Source organism: Protopterus annectens, chromosome 6.part0, assembly GCF_019279795.1.
Source record: "Protopterus annectens isolate FY-2018-M chromosome 6.part0, PAN1.0, whole genome shotgun sequence".
Lineage (NCBI taxonomy): Eukaryota > Metazoa > Chordata > Ceratodontiformes > Protopteridae > Protopterus > Protopterus annectens.
Genome location: NC_056737.1, coordinates 66,542,914 through 66,561,963, shown reverse-complemented (window position 1 = coordinate 66,561,963; position 19,050 = coordinate 66,542,914). Strand labels below are relative to the sequence as shown.

Sequence of the window (19,050 nt, the reverse complement as noted above, 5' to 3'; positions counted from 1 at the left end):
ACAAAGAATATGCAAGCCAAAATCAGCTCCAGAAAAATAAATTCCAATCTGTGAAGCAAACTTCTTCCATACCATCATTGTGGGCACAGAAATTCAGAACAAGCGTTTCAACCAGGTAGTATTACTGGCATTGTTACCACACAGATCTAGCTCTGTAGTGCCTCAGAGCATGGAAACAACATTTCATTCATTCATTATGCACAGCAATAAAAACAGGACAGCACAACTAGCGATCATGGTAAAAGACATGGCTACAGAGTGCTGTGTGACAGTGGTGAGGGGCAGAGCTGCAACATGCCATGTGAATGTGGTAAAGGCTATGAATGCAGAGTACCATTTGAGTGTGGCAAAGAGTACAGCTGCGGAGTGCCGTGTAAATGGTCTGCAACTACAAATCTTCAGTTACAACTTTAAGCCACCAAAGGAAATTAATATGGCAGTGGAGTCTTATATTCAAGAACAAAAGCACCAGGTCTTATTAAAAACTGCAATGGCACAGGTGTGACTATAGGTCAGATTAGTGGTCCTGAATATCTTCAGAAGCACACCCCTGACTAGAAACACTATGTAAAAGAACATACACAATTAAGGCCTTTTCATGCAGCAAACAGAATTTCATTACATCTGTGTTCAAACAAACCTTATATATGCTGGTTTCCAGATACCTAAAACAAAACAGATTGCTTTGCCATACCTGTAGTGCCCATCCCTAATGAACTAAAAAGCTGATTATTCCCACCTCAGCACCTGTCTGCATCAGGTGTGATATGCCACAGTCACAAACCTGTTCTGAGTGAACATTTACCCAGTTCAAAAGAGCAGCCAGTTATTTAAGATGCACTGAAACAAAAATAACAACAGCAAAATTCTATGAATGCAGTACATCACAGCTTCTGTTTGTAACATTTGTTTTACTACAAATGCTTTTACTGTCCATTATACTAAAATTGACATGGGACAATATTACATGTGTAAAACTTTCATACAAGACCTACAATAAAATAATGCATGCAAGCACTTCATGTACCTTTTGGAAGTTCACCTAGCAGTGCAGACTTTCTTAGTCTGAAAACTGTTTGTTCAGACTATGAACTGTTTTAAGATTAAGATTTTCAGGATGTGACTATCCTGTTAGCATTAGGGGTACAATGTAATAATCAAAACTCCCTCTGTAGTGATGCCAAGGTGCCTCAAATGGAAGTGCACAGAAAGAAATAGCAACACATTCTCTAGTACATCTTTGCTTTCCCTCAAGCAGTTCAGATCTAAACATCCAACAAACATCACTGTGGACAAAAGATGCTCAAAATTTACCTTTTTGGTAGAAATACTTCCGGTAGTAATATGATCCAAGGTCCACATGCTCAATAATATAGCGTTTTGTTCGGTCACAATGCAATGCAAGGTTTTCCTTTGGAACTTCAAGAACAGCCACCCCAGCATTCGTGCAATGAGTACTAAGAGAGGACTCAAACGAGGTACTTTCACAGCTGCTGCTGCTGCTGCTGCTGAGGGACCCAGAAATGGATTTAGACAGGCTAATCTTCCTTTCTTCTCCCGTTCCTCCTATTTCATTACGGAAATAAGGGCAGCTCATTACAAGTTCATTGCTCTTGTCATCTCCATGGTCAGCATTAAGATTTTCTTTTGAATTCAAGTCTTCAGTGCTGCCCATGGGTGAACCAAAGCTTACAGAGTGAGTCAAAGGTCCTGAAACAAGTGCAGCCACAGCAGCTGCAGAAGCTCCTGTTGTTGTGTTTCGCCTTTTAATTACATTGTGCCTATTTACTACAACTTCATACAGGTCAAACAATATGCTCTGCACATCATAATGGGCAAAGCACTTCTGGCACACCCAAGGCCTGATGCTGTCCTCTGACTTGTTGTCTTCAAAGTCTGAGGACTTTCCAAGATCACCTTCAGTTCTGGCATTGCGCAACTTACGGAAGATTGAAGAATCCCCAGTTTCAGACTTGGAACGCCTCTTGAGAGGCTTATCTCGGTCCCTAAACAACTTTGGACTCTCTCTGTGAGCCCCATCGACAATATCAATACTGAATTCTGATGCCTTGCTGATCCCAGATGCTAAGAGTTCACTGAGTTTTTCTGGTGCAGGGCTTCTCTGATCAGGCTTTTCATCTTTGTATCCCTTCAGCAAATCAAAGAAACTCTCTCCTGACATTCCCTGTTTATCGATAGAAGAGGTACTACCATATACCCTGTGCAGAGGAGCCCCCCATTTAAAGCCTGGTGATGTACACTCCTCAAACCCATCCACATCTAGTTCACTTATGGTGATGTCACTGTTGCTCCTCTGTCGAATCCTGCGCAAGGCTTTTCGAGGTGAGCTAGGGTATCCTTCTGGTGTAAGGAACCTGGAATCCATACTTTCAATTTTATTTTTAAGGGTGTTCTGAATACTCCTCAACATAGCAGAGTCTGATGAACTCTGAGTGCTGGATCCAAACTGACTACTAGGGCTGGTACTTTTATTGGACGTACTCTCTGGAGAACTTGCCAATTCACCTTCATGTGATGACCTTGTACCATCTTTGGATGCATCCTTTCGAGGAGGCCAGTCAGCAATCCTGGCTCTGACTCCCATTTTAGGGACTGCATGAGCAGATCCGAGATGCTGGGTACTTTCACTGCGAGTTGGACCCAGCGGTGACATGACAGGTGACCCTGAAGTGCCATTCTGTGCCCTGAACCGGCGCATGTAAAAGTCATCTGAACGGATGCTGCCACCCATGTCAGTATCAATAAGAGATACTCACTAACAACTGACCTATGAGTTTTTGGCCATTTCAAACTGGTCATAAATACAAGCTGTTCTTATTCTGAACATGTTGAAGCAATAACAGAAGCATCTCAGCTCCTACGTCTGCAAAGAAAGGTACTAAGTAAGTTCAGTCTGCAGAATCCAGGAAAGGGAACATGAGCTTTCCAAGACTGTTCCCCAAGTCAACAAAACACCACTATAACCAATTTTCAAAACGTATGTAGTTCTTATGAGGCACTTTCATATGTTTTGCTTCAGAATCCATCTAGTATAGTTTGTTTTTATAAGTAATCCATAAAATGCCACATGAGCAACATCGTTCTTCAACAGTATCATGGATTCTTAATGTCTTCATTTTAAACCTAGGCAAAAGAAACAAATAATCACCATTTAGTACTGAGGTAGAGGCATCACGTATCAATTATGACTCATATTTGCCAGACTAAAAATAAACAATTTCTAACAAGCTGCTATATGATACTATTCATGCTTAAGGCTTGAAGAGGGTTTTTTCTCCTAAACAGACTTATTTTATAGAGCAGACAACAACGGAAAAAAAAAATAGTGGACAGAAGATAAACCTGCTTTGAAAAAATGCCTGAGCACTTTTCAGGAAGGAGCACATAAACCCCTCTGCATTTGAAAATCATAGTATTTCTTTCTGCATATACAGCAAACCTCGTGGATTTGTACCTTGTAGTATGACTATAACTGTAAAAGCGAGTACATATACAAACATTGTGCTATCTAACTCCCCCACAGTGAGCTGAGAATGTCACATTTTCAATCAGGTCTTTGTGTATTCTGTTTGAATATCAGACAGCCACTTGGAAAAAAAATGTTTTTCTGAACAAAACAGCTTATCAGATTCAGCAGCTGAATGAACTATGCACAAGAATATGTAAATCTCATGTACAATTTTCAATCTGTACTCTGCTGGCTACGTTTTCAAGTGACGAGTCTGCTTTGAGAATGACTTAAAATCTATCGATCTACATTAAATGACTGAATTCAACATGGCTAAATGATTGAAGGGAAAATCCCAAAAATCATTTTCACCTACCACACAAGCCAATAAAATGGCCTGTGCACTCCATCGTGAGGAAAAGACAAAAACCTCTAAAAGGTTTAGTCATCAGCTGTGATCATTCGGTCAAAAGGCATGTTTGACAAATTCTGTTTAGTCACACCTTACTCTCCTCTCACTCCATTAACATTAGAATAACAGGAAATGGGATTTTCCACCACTTTCTCATGCCTAGCCAAGAAAGGCTCTTTGGCCCCAGAATGAGTTAAGAAAAATAAAGTATCACAAGCTCTGCTAAGCTAATTACATAAGAGAAAGAATCAAACTTCACAGTATTTTTTTAATCTCCTGCTACAAATTAGTTTGATAATCTGATTTTTATATACAATGCTACTTTTGGTTTTAATTTAGCAACGAGTAGCTCTTTTTTCCATTTATAAGTTTCATATTACATTATGTAAATATCTTTTTCATAACAAGTTTACCCATTCACCAAAAGTTTCAGTGATTAAACATCACCAGATATTCTTACAGGGAACAGCTGGCAGATACATCCACCAAAATTAATCTACTAAAGAAAATCAAATGACTGCATCACTTTAATGAAGTTCCACTTCCAGGGTGGGAGGTTGGCAGAATGGTTAAGGTGGTTGCCTTACAGACATATGGTGCAAGGTTTGATTCTCACATGAGATAATTGGCTAGGCTTAAAATGGTCCATAAGGGCAGTTAACCTAGTACTAATCTATGACCCTATGACTTACGCATAATCACCACCTGGGAACTTCATGTGGGCATGGTGTGCATTTATCTCTGCAATAATTTAAACAGTGATACAATACATACTATGTATTAAACTGTTACCAACGTTTACTTAAAATCTTTTTACTATTAAGCTTTATTTTTGATTTCAGTGTTATGTTGTTTTAACTAGTAAACTTTTCAAAAAACATGAGCCAGCACATACGGTTCCTTTATTTAAGGAGTCTAGATGCTAATAAAATTGGTTTCGATGGAACCGTATGTGCTGGCTCATGTTTTTTGAAAAGTTTACTTGGTCTTGGAGCCGTGCACATCGTCCGGCGTGCGCGTACCTTGGGTGGAGATGTTGTTTTAACTAGGACATGACTGAAAGGGATATTGTGGTCAAACTGACCTACTTGTAAAATAAAAATAATATTTTTTAAAAAGAACAACCTATTGATCCCCATCTGCTGCTTCTTTCAGTTGTTCCAGAAGTTTCTTTGGTTTGTACCACACCTCTCTTAGGTTGCAGCAGTTTATCCTTAACCACACATACTCATATTACTACATTTTTGTAATGCTTTACCCAGGAAGGATTTAACACTTTATTCAGTTATCAAAATAAATACATACAGCAATTGCATCATAAGTCGTTCATGGTACCATTATGTTGAGTATAAATGTACGGCCTGCATCCTTGGAGATTTCGCACAGATTATTCCATTTCCTTCCACATGCCAAAGACATGCTGCAGAACACTGGCTAAATTTGATCATGCCATATGTGTGCTTTCTGTATGTTCTTCCTGGGACAGTGGCAGCCTATCAAGCATACGGCCTGTCAGACAGGTAAACATTAGTGGTACATGTACATAATTTTTTTTCCTAGTCTCTAGCACGGCACCAGAGGGAGAACCTCTACCATTTGCCTAGGCACAGTTTCCATGCATTGGGTTTGTTAGCCTCCTTTCATAATATTCAACATGTCCTCCCAGGACCAGCTGCCTGAATAGGATGGGTGCAACAAAGACCTTTTGTTTTGGGTTAAGAGGGCTACAGGGTGAGGCAGCAGTGTAGGGCCTGCCCTTGCAAGGCTCAGAAGGAAGAATGTACAGTTGCCTTAAGAGCATACCCTAGCTATAGATGTTACAGCATATTTGCTGATGCAGCCATGACCTCTGTAATTCCTGCCTGCAGGAAACCCAAGAGCTAGGACAATTTCCAGACTTCTAACTTTGCCCTTCTGGTTTCACCCGACTCCATCCCTTGGACATCAAGGCATTGGTGGCATACGAAGGGCATCTGCTAACACCATCTTCGGATCGTTCTTACTCTTTCTTAACTATACAAATGTGTCATAAGCACAAAGGGGGGAGTGAGATCCGGCACAAGTAGCAGTGGTCAAACCATAAGGATGTAATCTACTTCTCCAAATTTTAACAGAACAAGAAAAGAAGCAGGGTACCTGGAAAGGGTTAGAGATGGAAAATGGGGGAAAGTAAGACAAACAGTTTACCCATCTAAAGTACAAGATGACAAAAGGAAGAGAATCTGCGGATGTTGGGGGGGCGAGATGTAACAGTGAACATACATGAAGATCTATAATCATGGCATGTTCCTAACACAACTGCACTACATTAATTGTTGTAATCAAGAGTAATGAATTAACATTCCCAAAATACACCCTAAAAAGTTGCAGCGAACTTAACAACCAAGTTGCTAAAATTGTAGCAAATGTATCCAGCAAAATCCATCATTGTAAAGCCCTTCAAAAAATCAAATGGCTAGAGTTAAATCACCTACTGATTTTTAATGAAATAAAAACCATAAACAAAACATGTCAACCTATATCAACAACTACTGACAGATGTCTTCCAACCAGAAATCTGACATCTCAAACACAAAACCTCTTAAAAGCCTCCAACTCAAACAATGGCTATGGGTGCTCCCTGTATAGTGTGCATGTAGCAAAATTATAGAATTCTACTCCTTCACATTTCATAAAGCCATTTACTTGGTCCTTGGGCCTGTCCAGCTTAGGTCAACGTTCCTTCATAATTATCCTTTTTTTTATTTCTCTACACCTATTTTCTCAACACCTACTTTTATGTCGGGATTTATACTAATGTCACATCAACTCTCATTACTCCTTATATATTTTCTAACCATCTACTTACTCTCACTTTCAGATTGTATCCATGTCATTCTGCCATTCACCCCTACCTTTCCCCCTTTACTCAATCTAACTTTACAGTTTAAATTCTTTAGATACATAAATTTGCATCCTTTGTACTTTAACAAATATCTATACAAATGCATGTAATAAATGTACCAAATACCATGTTCATTTCCACACAAATTCTTTTCTTACATGCGATCATTACTTCACAATGCCTATGTAATTGCACTGCTGCTCACATTTTACAATCTATTGTAGCTTTTCAGTCGATACACCTAGTAAGAAATGCAAATAACTAAATAAATAAATAGCTAATCTGGTAAGGTCCCAACAGTGGCAGGCTGAACCTGTAGAGGTTGTGAAGACAGCAGACCTTAAAGAGCAACCATAGCAAACTCTGTCCTGACTGCAAAACCAAGGTAGCAGTGCTTTCAGAAAGTGTGGACTGACGGCCATGTAGCTGCTTCCAAAATGCATTTTGTGTTAACACCTCCTGAGGAATGCCACTGCAGCTGCAATGACTATAGTGAAATTGACTTTAAAATGTCCAGGAACAGCTTTACTATGAAATTAATAATAACAGATTTAGTGAGATTTACATTCAGCCATCCCATAGGTTCACAGGCACTTAACTAGGCTACTAATTTCTGAGGTCCTTAAGACGACTAGCCATACATTCTTATGGTAGTTTTTAGCACTTACATTTTGCATACAAATAACCCAGACAAAGGCAGAACAAGGATGTGCTGTGACAGCGGCATTCTACCATTAACTGTGAGGGACAAGGGTGCTAAACTGGAAAAAAGCTATTGGAAGGAAATGGAAATCAAAATCTAAAACTGTAACTGAAGGACAGAAGACTGTAAATTAGATAAAAGCACTGGAAGAGGGATCCTTAGAAAGGAGAAGGAGCAAATCACACGGAATTTGTGGGAACAATAGGAGGCAAATAATGTTCAGGAAGAGGAATCAAATTTAAGGGGAGGCAGGAACTCAGCAGTTTAAAAAAATTATTTATGTCCAACATTATATAAAGTGTTTCCTGCAAAAAAATAAAAGAAATGTTAATATTTTTTCTTTTCTATTACTGTTGTATGTATGTCATTTTTTAATGTCATGTTTAATAAAGTTGATTAAAAAATGGTGCTAAACCAGGGGTGAATTTGCAGTCGCTCATCTATTCGAATAAAGTCAGAGAAGTACTTTGCTTTATGTGGAATGGAAGACAGTTACATGGATGTAACGGCATTTATTGGCATTTAATTTTAGTACATGGTTTGGACACCAGTTCTCTTTTTTGGGACAAGCACTCTTTGGGGATGACTTCCAAGATGGCTGCACATTGAGTAACAGCTTGACTTTTGCTCACCCAGTGTGAAAATAGAAACTCAACAGAGAAGGCCAGTATACTTTTTTTGTTTATGGGTAAGTTGTACTGTCTGGATGCCAAGAAAAAAGAACTACAAACGACAGAAACCTGGTTCAAGGCTCCTGAGAGCACCCCAGCGCTATCAGGTTTTACCTCATATCATGCGTTCCAGCCCCAAAATCCGGACAATACCAAGAAAGGAGGGGGGGTATCCATATTCATCAAGGACACCCACACCTCAAGACTGGTGGCAACGCACGATGCATCGGAGACCATCCAGGTGCAATTAACCGTAGGCAAGACTGCTCTGCAAATTGTAGCATGTTACAGGCCACCCTCACAAACTCAGGAACCTCACATGGCCTTCCTGAAAACACTAGAGGGGATAAATGTATCACCAAACACCATCATACTAGGTGACTTCAATTACCCTAATATAGACTGGGAACACTACTCAAGCCCAAACACCCTAGCCCAAAAGTTCCTGGAATTCATAAACTCAAATGCCATGGAACAACTAGTCACCATCCCCACAAGAGGAGATAACATACTTGATCTCATCATCACGAACATGGGAGCACAATGTTCAACACCGAAGTATACCCCTCACTGGTGAGATCAGATCACAAACTAATCTCGCTGGAGGTCCTCATCCCACCCCCACCTGAAATAAAAAGACCACAGTAAAGAACTTCTCAAAGCCGACTTCACACTTCTAAAGACTAGTGTGGTCTCCTTTAAGGCCCCCGAGCGTGGAAAACAGTACTCAAGCCGCTGAATCATTTACAAATGCCTTCTACCAGCACCTGCAGGACTGCATGGATAAGGCAATCCCAAGCAAAACAAAGACTCTTTGTACCAAAGGCAAGCATCCAGTCTGGTGGACCCCAGCCATAAACAAACTCTACAACAAAAGGAGGAAGCTACTACAAGATAGAGCAAAATCCTTAAAAGGTAAGACACCCTTGATCACTATAAGTAAAAACTAAGAGCTCTCATAAAATCATCCAAAGCAAATTTCGAGAGAAAATAGCTAAAGACTCAAAAGACAATCATAAGGCCTTCTTTAGCTATGTTAGAAACCTAGGAGGAAACTCCCAGATATGCTCAGAACTAGTTCAAAATGATGTGAAGATTACTGATCCTACAGACATTGCCAACATACTGGCTGACAGGTTCAGTGCAAACTTCTCCCCTCCCCAAAAGGAGAGATATCTATACCAAACGATTGCAGCCCCCAAACATCTCCAGCGCCCAAGTGAGAACTGCTCTCTCCAAAGCAAAACCACAGCATCCATGGGACCTGATGGTGTCCCCGGCTGTGTACTCCACGAACTCAATGAGGAATTAAACCCACAGCTAGGACAGCTGTTTAATCAAAGTCTTACCTCTGGATACGCACTCCAGGAGTGGCGCACTGCAACTGTGGTCCCACTTCACAAAGGCGGTGCCTCCACCGACCCTGGAAATTACCGCCCATTAGCTTGACAAGCCTTATCTGCAAAGCCATGGAGAGGATCATAATGGACCTCATAAATAAAGACATAGGGAATTTGCAGACTTTGGATCCGACCCAGTTTGGCTTTGTCAAAGGCAGATCATGCCTTTTAAACTTGGTTGACTTTTTCGAAACAGTCACCAAAGCCATTGATGAGGAAAAGGCAGTCCATACAGCCTACCTCGATCTGGCTAAGGCCTTCGATACAATACCCCACTCGGGCATCATTGAAAAACTCATCAGCTTAAATGTTAACCCATACATCACAAGATGGGTTGCAAACTGGCTGAGTGACAGAACCCACAGGGTCAGAGTTGCTGGCGCCATGTCAGACTCAAAGCCTGTCACAAGTGGTGTCCCACAGGGCTCAGTCCTGGGCCCACTCTTGTTTGGCATCTACTTTTCGCAAGTACAAGCAAACACAGGAGGGTTATGGCTGACAAAGTTTGCAGATGACTGCAAACTGTGCGCCATAGTAGAAAACACATCTGACACAGATATCCTTCAGAAGGGTCTCACAGAAACGAATAACTGGTGCCAGAGCCACGGCCTAAAGTTAAATGCCAAAAAATGCATAGTCATACCCTTCGGGAAAAACAAGGTTACCCCTAGCTACCAAATAGGTGGCAATCCACTGAGCACAGAAGAAGTTATCAGGGACCTGGGGACCCAGGTTGATAGTAGTCTGTCATTCGACACCCATGTAGCTAAAGTAGTTAGGAAGACCTTCTACATTGCCCACCTTATCATGAAGGGATTCTCATCTAGATCAAGGGAGGTCATAGTCTCCCTTTACTCATCACTCATCAGACCAATGATGCCCCATTCGGAATGTATCTGACCCGACACTTGCAGCAGCTGGAGAGGCCACAAAAGTTCCTCACCAAAAGGATAAAGGGTCTCAAAAATCTGTCCTATGCTGCCCGACTGAAAGAACTCCAGCTCTATTCAGTCGCTTACCGCTTGCTCAGAGGTGACCTTTGCCTAACATACAAGGCCATGTCAAACCCAGATTTGATGAATATGCTTCACCTCAAAAAATCTAGATCCATCAGAGCCACAAGGGCGGGAGACTTAAACCTCGACACGGCTATTAATAGGACGTGCTGGAGGGATAGATTCATCACCCAAAGACTCCCTATGCTGTGGAACAGAATCCCAGTACATGTGAGGCAGAGCACCTCGCTGGCCCTGTTCAAGAGAAATCTTGACCAATGGATGGGAGATCGCAGATATACCCCAGGGATTACCTCAGTGTCACTGCTCGACAGAGGCACAGCAAAATAATGGGTATAGTTCCCCATACTAAAGGGGTGGCGTAAGCCACAAAACGATGGGCTAGGCTTGTAAATGCCCTCGGGCAGATAGCCTAGTATGAACCTATGAACCAGGAAAAAATCAGGTACAAAACGTGAGGTAGAAACACTGACTGGGGAAAGCTCTGCAACTGCTCAGCAAAAAGCAATGCAACCTATAGACATGACTTCCAGTAACCTACAGGAAGATATAACACACACCTGACTAAAATAAACAAAACATGGCTGGAGTATATCAACACAAAACAAAAGTCTGGGAAAATTGAAAAAACTTTAAATAGGTTTTTAGATGAGGTGATGAAGTTGCAAAAATCAGAGGTTGAAATGAAGAAAAAGCTGGCTAAATATGAGACTGCTCAGGAAAAGATGTTTCACAAATAACAGAATTAGACGACAGAGCACATAGGGAAAGTCTGAGATTTTCAGCTATACCACAGAAACTGGAAGGAACACATTACATTCATTTTAGCAAAGCACAGTCAGGAAATCCTTCTATGTGGCACACCTCATCACTAAGGGCTTTTCATCTAGAAAAAAGGAGGTCACTGTCCCACTCTACTCATCCCTCATTAGACCCATTATAGAATACAACACCCTGTTTGGTATGTACCTCTCAAGACATCTGCAACAACTGAAAAGGCCACAGAAACACCTCACTAAAAGAATCACAGGCCTAAAGCAGATACACTATGCTGACCGTCTAAAAAAAACTCCACCTATACTCTTGTCGCATATCGTCTACTCGGAGGCGATCTCTGCTTAACATACAAGGCCATGTTAAACCCAGAGCTGTTGGACATGCTACACTTAAAGAAATCCCAATCCCTCAGACACACAGGCTCCAGGGATCTAAACCTTGTCATCACAATGAACAAAACATGCTGGAGGGATAGTTCCTGACCCAGAGACTCCCCAGACTCTGGAATAGACTGCCCATTCATGTCAAGCAGAGCGCCTCTTTGGCCCTCTTCAAAAGGAACCTTGATGACTGGATGGGAGATAAGAAATTCACCCTGGGGTTCACGTCAGTCGCCTTGCTAGACAGGGGTCCAAGGAAGTAAATACTGTGGGAAGAAATAGCCAGGGAATAGTTATGGCTAGGCTTGTAGAGGCCCTAGGGCTGATAGCCTAGTACCAACCTATGAAGCAACTGGACTGGTATTCCACAGCCGTAGTTGTTGTTAGTTGAAAGGGCACATTGTGTGCATGCTCCAAGCTTCACTATGAGAAAGCAACCTAGCTGCTTACTAGTAAAGATGCAATTCTACCAGCAAGAGGAGTTGATTATGACAAAACTGTGGTAGAAGGACAAAATGCTAAAAAGTGGGAGACAGCAGAGTGTTTGAAGAATGATTACGCATTGTACACCAGGCAGAAGTGCAGTAAATTCCTTCCACTGTTCATGGAATGTCGAGACATAGGTGTGAGATTCAAACTGCTGTACCCAGCTGACTTCAAGGTATTCTTCCCTGGAGGGGGCAAAATCATTTTTTGATGAAATACATGCTAAGGAAGAAATACATTTGTTTGTAGAACAAAAAGTGAGCTGTGAACCAGAAAGAGATTCTGCAACTTGTTCTTCTGGTAATAAAGACAACAAAGAGACTTTACCTGTGAAACCTTTTCCACTGTTTCAATGGAAAATGTTGGACAGAATGAAGGAACCACAACAGCTGACTAGAAGACTCAAGAGTATGTTGGAAATGAAACAGAGAAAGGATTTGGGAGCTGGAGATGCACAGTATTGAAACCAGTAACAATGTGGGATTACAATGCAATAATTATATTTGTGAAATATGTCAGAACAAAAAAATCCTGGAAATAACTGGACTTTTTCAGAATCTGTTAGACTTGTCAGAGACTCTAATGTACATGCCCTATTTCATGTCATTAATGTTTGGAAAAATGCTTTTGGGAGGGGAAGGGAGAAAGCTCACTGTAAGTAAAGAAAACTTTTTTTTTCTTAATACTACTATTTTTGTGGTGTATGTTTTTCTTTGCATCCTACGAAGTAAAGTCTTCTCAGTTGTTTTTAAGTGCAATGAGGATTGTAAAGAAGTGCTGCTGTTTTTTCTCCCTTTCTTTTTCCCTTCTCTCTTTCTTTTTGTTCGGTTTTAAGAAGTGTAGGCAATAACAATGTGCAAAAGACTGATTAAAAGAGCATTTCAAAAGATACATTAATGTGCTTTTTCTCATTCTTGCATGAGGAATGACTAGATTAAGGACCTTAGATTGATTTAGTAACAAGTTTTAAGAGAAGACAAATACATGAAAAAGAAGCAAATTAATGTATGCTTGATAGCAAGTCTGTTATCTGGCCCTCACATCTCCATGGAAACAATCTGATAAAGAAAAACTGACTGGTTGTCATGCCTCCATGGAGGCAATCCGATAAAGAGAAATTGGTTACAGTCTGGTGGAGAGTGATTGGCTGGAGAAAAAAATAAGAGAGAAACTGGCTAGGAGATAATGTTCTCTGAAACCATTCAGGGGTTTTCTCAGCTGGGAGAGCTATAAAGATAACACAAAATCAGTTAGCACTTAGAAGCAAAGGCTGCACCATGCATCTTAGCATGGATAACCTTTCTTTTGGGTTAGCTCATTTCTGTGAGTGTGGCTGTCAGTTTGGGATATTTGTTCCTATCAGGAGGGTAAAACTTCAATATTTGAAGATGTATATAGTTTTGTGTGTTAGTATTAAATCAATAGGTTTTGGGGGGTATTGGGGATTTTTTGAGGGCTTTCAATAAAACAAAAAGTTTTGCAAGATGTGGCATAGGCTCAAATGGATATGACAAGAAACAACTATATAAAAGTTCAACTTGCCAAACAGTGTATGCATGCAACACAAAAGTTGGAACTATAGACATTTAGCAAGAAAGGTATTATACATAAAAGATGGGAATAATAACTTTTTAATACAATGATGCTTTCTGTAATATATTTAAATGTCAATGGTCTCACAGATAAATACAAAAAAGAAAGAAGAGTGAACTACAACAAAAAATGTAGAGTGCAAATGGCTATGTTACAGAAGACACACTTGGAAAGAACTGAACATGTAAATTTGATAAAGAAAGGTTTTCAGGATGGTTATTCAGTGTAATATCTGGACAAAGGAAAAGAGGAATACTTGTATTAATTGCAAGAGGAGCTTCAATAGTAATATTATAGAACAAAAAAGATAACAATGACAGATTTGTAGAGCTAAGGGGCTATTGGCAAGGGAGGAGGATTACACTGGTATGTATTTACATTCCGCCTAAAACTGCTGTAATGGAGCTTAAGAAAATTCTGGGAGAAATAATCAGTTTTCAACAAGGAATATTACTTACAGGTGGGGAATGGAATTTTATTTGCAACAGTGAATATGTGTTTTGGGGGGGGGGGGCCCAGAAGGGAAAGTATAACAAAGGAGGGTAGATTTTTGAAGAAATTTCTGAAACTATTTGGCACAGAAGATGCGAATTCAGTAACAGGAGTTCAAAGTGAATTTACATATTATTCCCCAATATAGAAAAACTGAACTAGGCTAGACAGAATTTCATAGGAACATGTGCATTTAACTGAAGGTCTTGATACACACCCAATATCTATTTCAGATCATGTGCCAATAATCACTAAAATAAAAACACAGCGTAATGAAATAAAAACAAGACATTGGCACTTTCCCACCTATCTGTTGAAGAGAGAGGAATTTAAGGAATGGGTAGCGAAGAGTATTCAAAAACTATTCGGGAGGATAGAAATTACTTCTGAAAACATAGCTAGGAGTGGGATAAAATTAAGGTGGAGTTTAAAAATAGGGTGGAAATAAAAAAAAGGGAGCTATGGTTAAGAAGTAACAAAAATTACTTAGAGGGACTGACAAATGTTTAAGTATTGCAGAAGAAGGGAGAATCTCACAGAACAAGAGGAGGATCAACCGCAGAATGCAAAGCAGAAAATAAAGGATTACCTTGATAATATACACATGTTTAGAAAGACTGCTGTTATGCAACTGTTTTTGATAACAGTGCAACACAAAAACTTTTAGCACAACAACTCAAGCAAGAGAAAGCAGAAAGGGTTGTCCCCATGCTTAGGGAGCCTATAACAAAGAAATATTTCGAAAATTCTATGAAAGTCTGTATAAAGCAGAGAAATATGGAAATCAAGAAAATGTACAAATAGAAATGTTTATGGAAGAATTAAATATGCCAAGGCTGGAAGTAGATAAGGCTCAATTACTAACGGTTAGGATATGAGGAGATGAGATAAAAACTGTGATGTATAGTCAATCTACAAGAAAGTCCCCTAGGAATAGATGGTATTCCTGTGGAAGTTTGGAAGCTAGGAGGGAAAAAGCTGATAAAGATCTGGTAGGTTTTGTTCAACAGAATTTTAAGAGGAGGAAAAATAACATCCTGGAAAAAAGCAGTGGTGACTGTAACACCAACAGAGGGTAATGGTCCATCAGATCTAGCTTCATACAGGCCCATTTCAATACTAAACACGATTATAAAGTGTTTGTGTCTATAATGGCTAAAAGAATGGCAAAAATAAATGCCAAAATTGATCAACATGGATCATTGTGGTTTTGTGGAGGGGAGGCAAACATTTGACAACGTTAACAGAACACTTATGATCTAGAGGGAAGCAGAATGTAAGAAAATACCATTGTTGTTGGTTGGTCCTGATGCAGAGTAAGCTGGAACTTTATGAGCAGGGCAATGGAAGCATTTGCATTTCCTGAAAGAATTATAAGGTTGATTAGGAGGATATATGAGGGAATTAGAGGTAAAAATTAAAGTGGGTTGGGTACTCTGATAATTCTGCGTGAGCAGAGGAACCAGGCAGGGGTGTCCTCTTTCCCACTTGTTATTTGCATTTTATGTAGAACCAGTGGCAAAGAAATAAGGGACAGAAATTCAAGGATATAACTGGTATAGTAGTCAGAAAAGCTGGCTCTATTTGCTGATGACATTATGTTATGCCTGACGAAACTAAAGAGAGACATTACAGTGTTGTGGAACATTTTGAAGCAGTTTCAAACCTTTTCGTGATACAAAATGAATGAAGCTAAAACAAAGGCAATAGCAATAAATTATGTACCAACATATGAATTGCTTCAGCAGTATCCACATTTATTGGGACATGATAAAATTAATTATTTAAGAGTACGGATTAAAAATGATTCTTGTGTGGCTACTAAGGATATGTAGAAAGAGATTAAATAAAAGATAATACAAAAACTGGGAAAATGGAAGCTTTGATATATGGATATGGATAGTAAGATATAAGCAGTTAAAATGTTTTTAGTCCCATTATTCTTATACACAGGTCAGGCATATTTTTATCAACTAAAGCAAAAGGTGTGGATAGCAATTAATAAAGAGCTGAAGGACTTTATCTGGGAGGGGAAGATGGCAAAGCCTTTACAGAGAATAACAATAATTATACAGAATATTATATCTGGAAAGTATCCTAAGAAAGTACAATTGTGTACACTTACCATAAATGTAGATGTTCCGAGTGTATTCGCTGTTGCAGTCATCACATTTGGGTTATCTGCTTGCAGTAGCCCTCAGTCGGCCTGATTATCAAAGTCTTGGGTCCTGCGTTGGTTGCCGTCTCATCTTCCATGATGTCAGGTCGTCAGGGGTATAAAGCATTCAGCCGACGTCATTACATCAGTTTTTCTTGCCCCAGATGATGTCATGTGCCCCCTAATATATATATATATATATATATATATATATATATATATATATATATATATATATATATATATATATATATATATATGTGTATATACACACACACACACACACACACACACACACAAGGTTATACCTCCAACAAAAAAGCAAATACACCAGAAAGCTTTTTTAAGCATAGTGAAAAAGGAATAGAGGCATAGCCAAAAGAAGTTAGGGGGCTGGAGGGAGGGTAACCAGGGCTGCAACAGTGAATACACTCGAACATCTACATTTACGGTAAGTGTACACAACTGCACTACGTTCTTCATGTTTCACTGTTGCAGTCATCACATTTGGGTAGATTTCCAAAGCTAAGGATGGGAGGAGGAATTTAAATAGCATTAGGACCAGCTATAAGGCCCTGCAAAACTGCGATAGCAAAACCAGCCCTGGATTTAGAGAAAACTGGCAAATGGTAATGCTTGGTGAAAGTATGTACAGAACTCCAGGTAGCAGCTTCTAGGATGTCCCTGGTAGGGACACTTCTGAAAAAGGCTGTAGAAGTAGATGCAGCCCTGGTAGAATGTGGTCTTATCCCCTGTGGGATAGGTTTCAATGGTGCTTATAGCAGAAATAAATGCAGTGGCCTATCCATTTAGAAATGGTTTGCTTTGAAATGGCCTTCCCCTCTGCCCCTGCAGCAAATGCCACCAGAAGCTGCTCAGACTTCCTGAGAGGTTTAGTCCTGTCCAAGTAATATCTAAGTTGTTTGTGCATATCTAAGGAGTGGAGTATACGTTCCCCTTTGTTCCGTGGATTAGAAAAGAAGGTTGGCAAATCTTATGCCTTACTGAAACTTGGCTTAAACCCTCAACTAAAGACAATGACATTATCCCCCCAGGTTATAACATTCTCAGACTTGACCGTCTTAATAAAAAGGGTGGTGGAGTTGCAATACTGTTCAAATCTGAATTGAAGTTCACATCATTAGATATACATCCACCATCACCTAATTATGCTGAAATTCTTACCTCGAAGTTCCAAATTAATCCAAATAAAGCTTTATACATTATTTGCTCATATATCATACCAGAAAATAACATTAGCACTCTTGAAAATACCCTTAGCTGGCTTTCCAGGTCCCTACCTCAAGAAACCATACTCCTCGGAGACTTTAATTACTGACTGGAATGGCTGTACCTCTGCCAACCCTACTACTCATATAAATCTCTTTGGCTTCCATCAAATCATTACCTTCCCTACCAGAACCCATAAACCTAGCAAGAAACAAACCACCTTAGATTGGATACTAGTAAATAGCAACCACCTTGCCTATAAAACAGGTATACTCCCATTCTCTTACTTTCATTTCTAGGCAAAAGACCCATATTCACAATCAAATAGCTTTTAGAACTACCAGAAACAAGAAAAATCTCAACCCAGCTAACTTCCAAGCTGAGCTCAAAGCTTGTAATTGGTTCCCCTAAAATATCTACCACTTGATGAAGCCGTATCATTCTTTAACAAACCATTTTTGCAAATCCTAGATCACCATGCTCCCACTTGCACTGTTAGAATCAAAAACAAACCAGCTCCCTGGCTCTCTAAGGATACCAGGCTAAACATCCGGCTAAGAAATAAACTCTGGTCCAAATGGAGAAAAACTAAAAACCCAACTGACCACCTAAAATTTAGAGAACTTCGTAATACAATAAAAAATCTACATACCTTGACAAAAAAAACTACTACCTAAATCTCCAACAAACCCAACAGCAAAACCCACAAAAGTTTTGGTCCGGAATCAGTAAACTACTCCACCCAGGACAGTCCAAAACACCTACCCCCTCTAACTTAACTCAAACTTCTCCCAACCAAATTGCTGACACCTTTAATATATTTTTCTCTGAAACAGTCCAATCACTAGCAAATACCTTGCCACCTGCGATCACCACCAAATTACCCTCACCAACCACCTTGCCCCAAACACTCAACCTCCAGCCTGTTCCAACATCTCTCATACATTCCTTGCTTCTAAAACTTAAACCATGTATGTACACCATCAGCTGACCGCCTCCCAGCCGAATACCTGCAAATTGCAGCAGATGTACTTGCCTACCCTATTTCTATCTTAATAAACAGAACCATTTCTGAATCCTATGTCCCATCCATCTGGAAAGTCTCTCATATCATCCTTTTGCATAAAGGAGGTACCTCAAATGAATTAGCAAACTTCCACCCTACAGCCCTTCTCTCCCCTAGCAAAAATTATGGAGAGATGTATCCACCGTCAACTACTGCATTATCTCCTCCAAAATAAACTATTAGTGGACTGCCGACATTGTTTCAGACCACACCATAGTACCACAACTGCTCTTCTGTCCTTTACAGACTGCATTAATAAAAATAGGAATTCTAACCTGCTATCTTCTGCACTTTTCATAGACCTCTCAAAGGC

At 39.9% G+C, this 19,050-nt stretch overlaps 1 protein-coding gene across 1 annotated transcript in view; it reads right to left on the bottom strand.

Moving 5' to 3' along the window:
• The window catches only part of SIPA1L1 (signal induced proliferation associated 1 like 1), a 2,148,853-nt gene that overhangs the window by 1,663,204 nt on the left and 466,599 nt on the right, over window positions 1-19,050 (bottom strand). Inside the window, exon 2 of the mRNA XM_044073855.1 lies at window positions 1,315-3,144. Coding sequence (XP_043929790.1) covers window positions 1,315-2,752 — 1,438 coding nt within the window. The 5' untranslated portion in view covers window positions 2,753-3,144. The remainder of the gene's footprint in view (window positions 1-1,314; window positions 3,145-19,050) is intronic.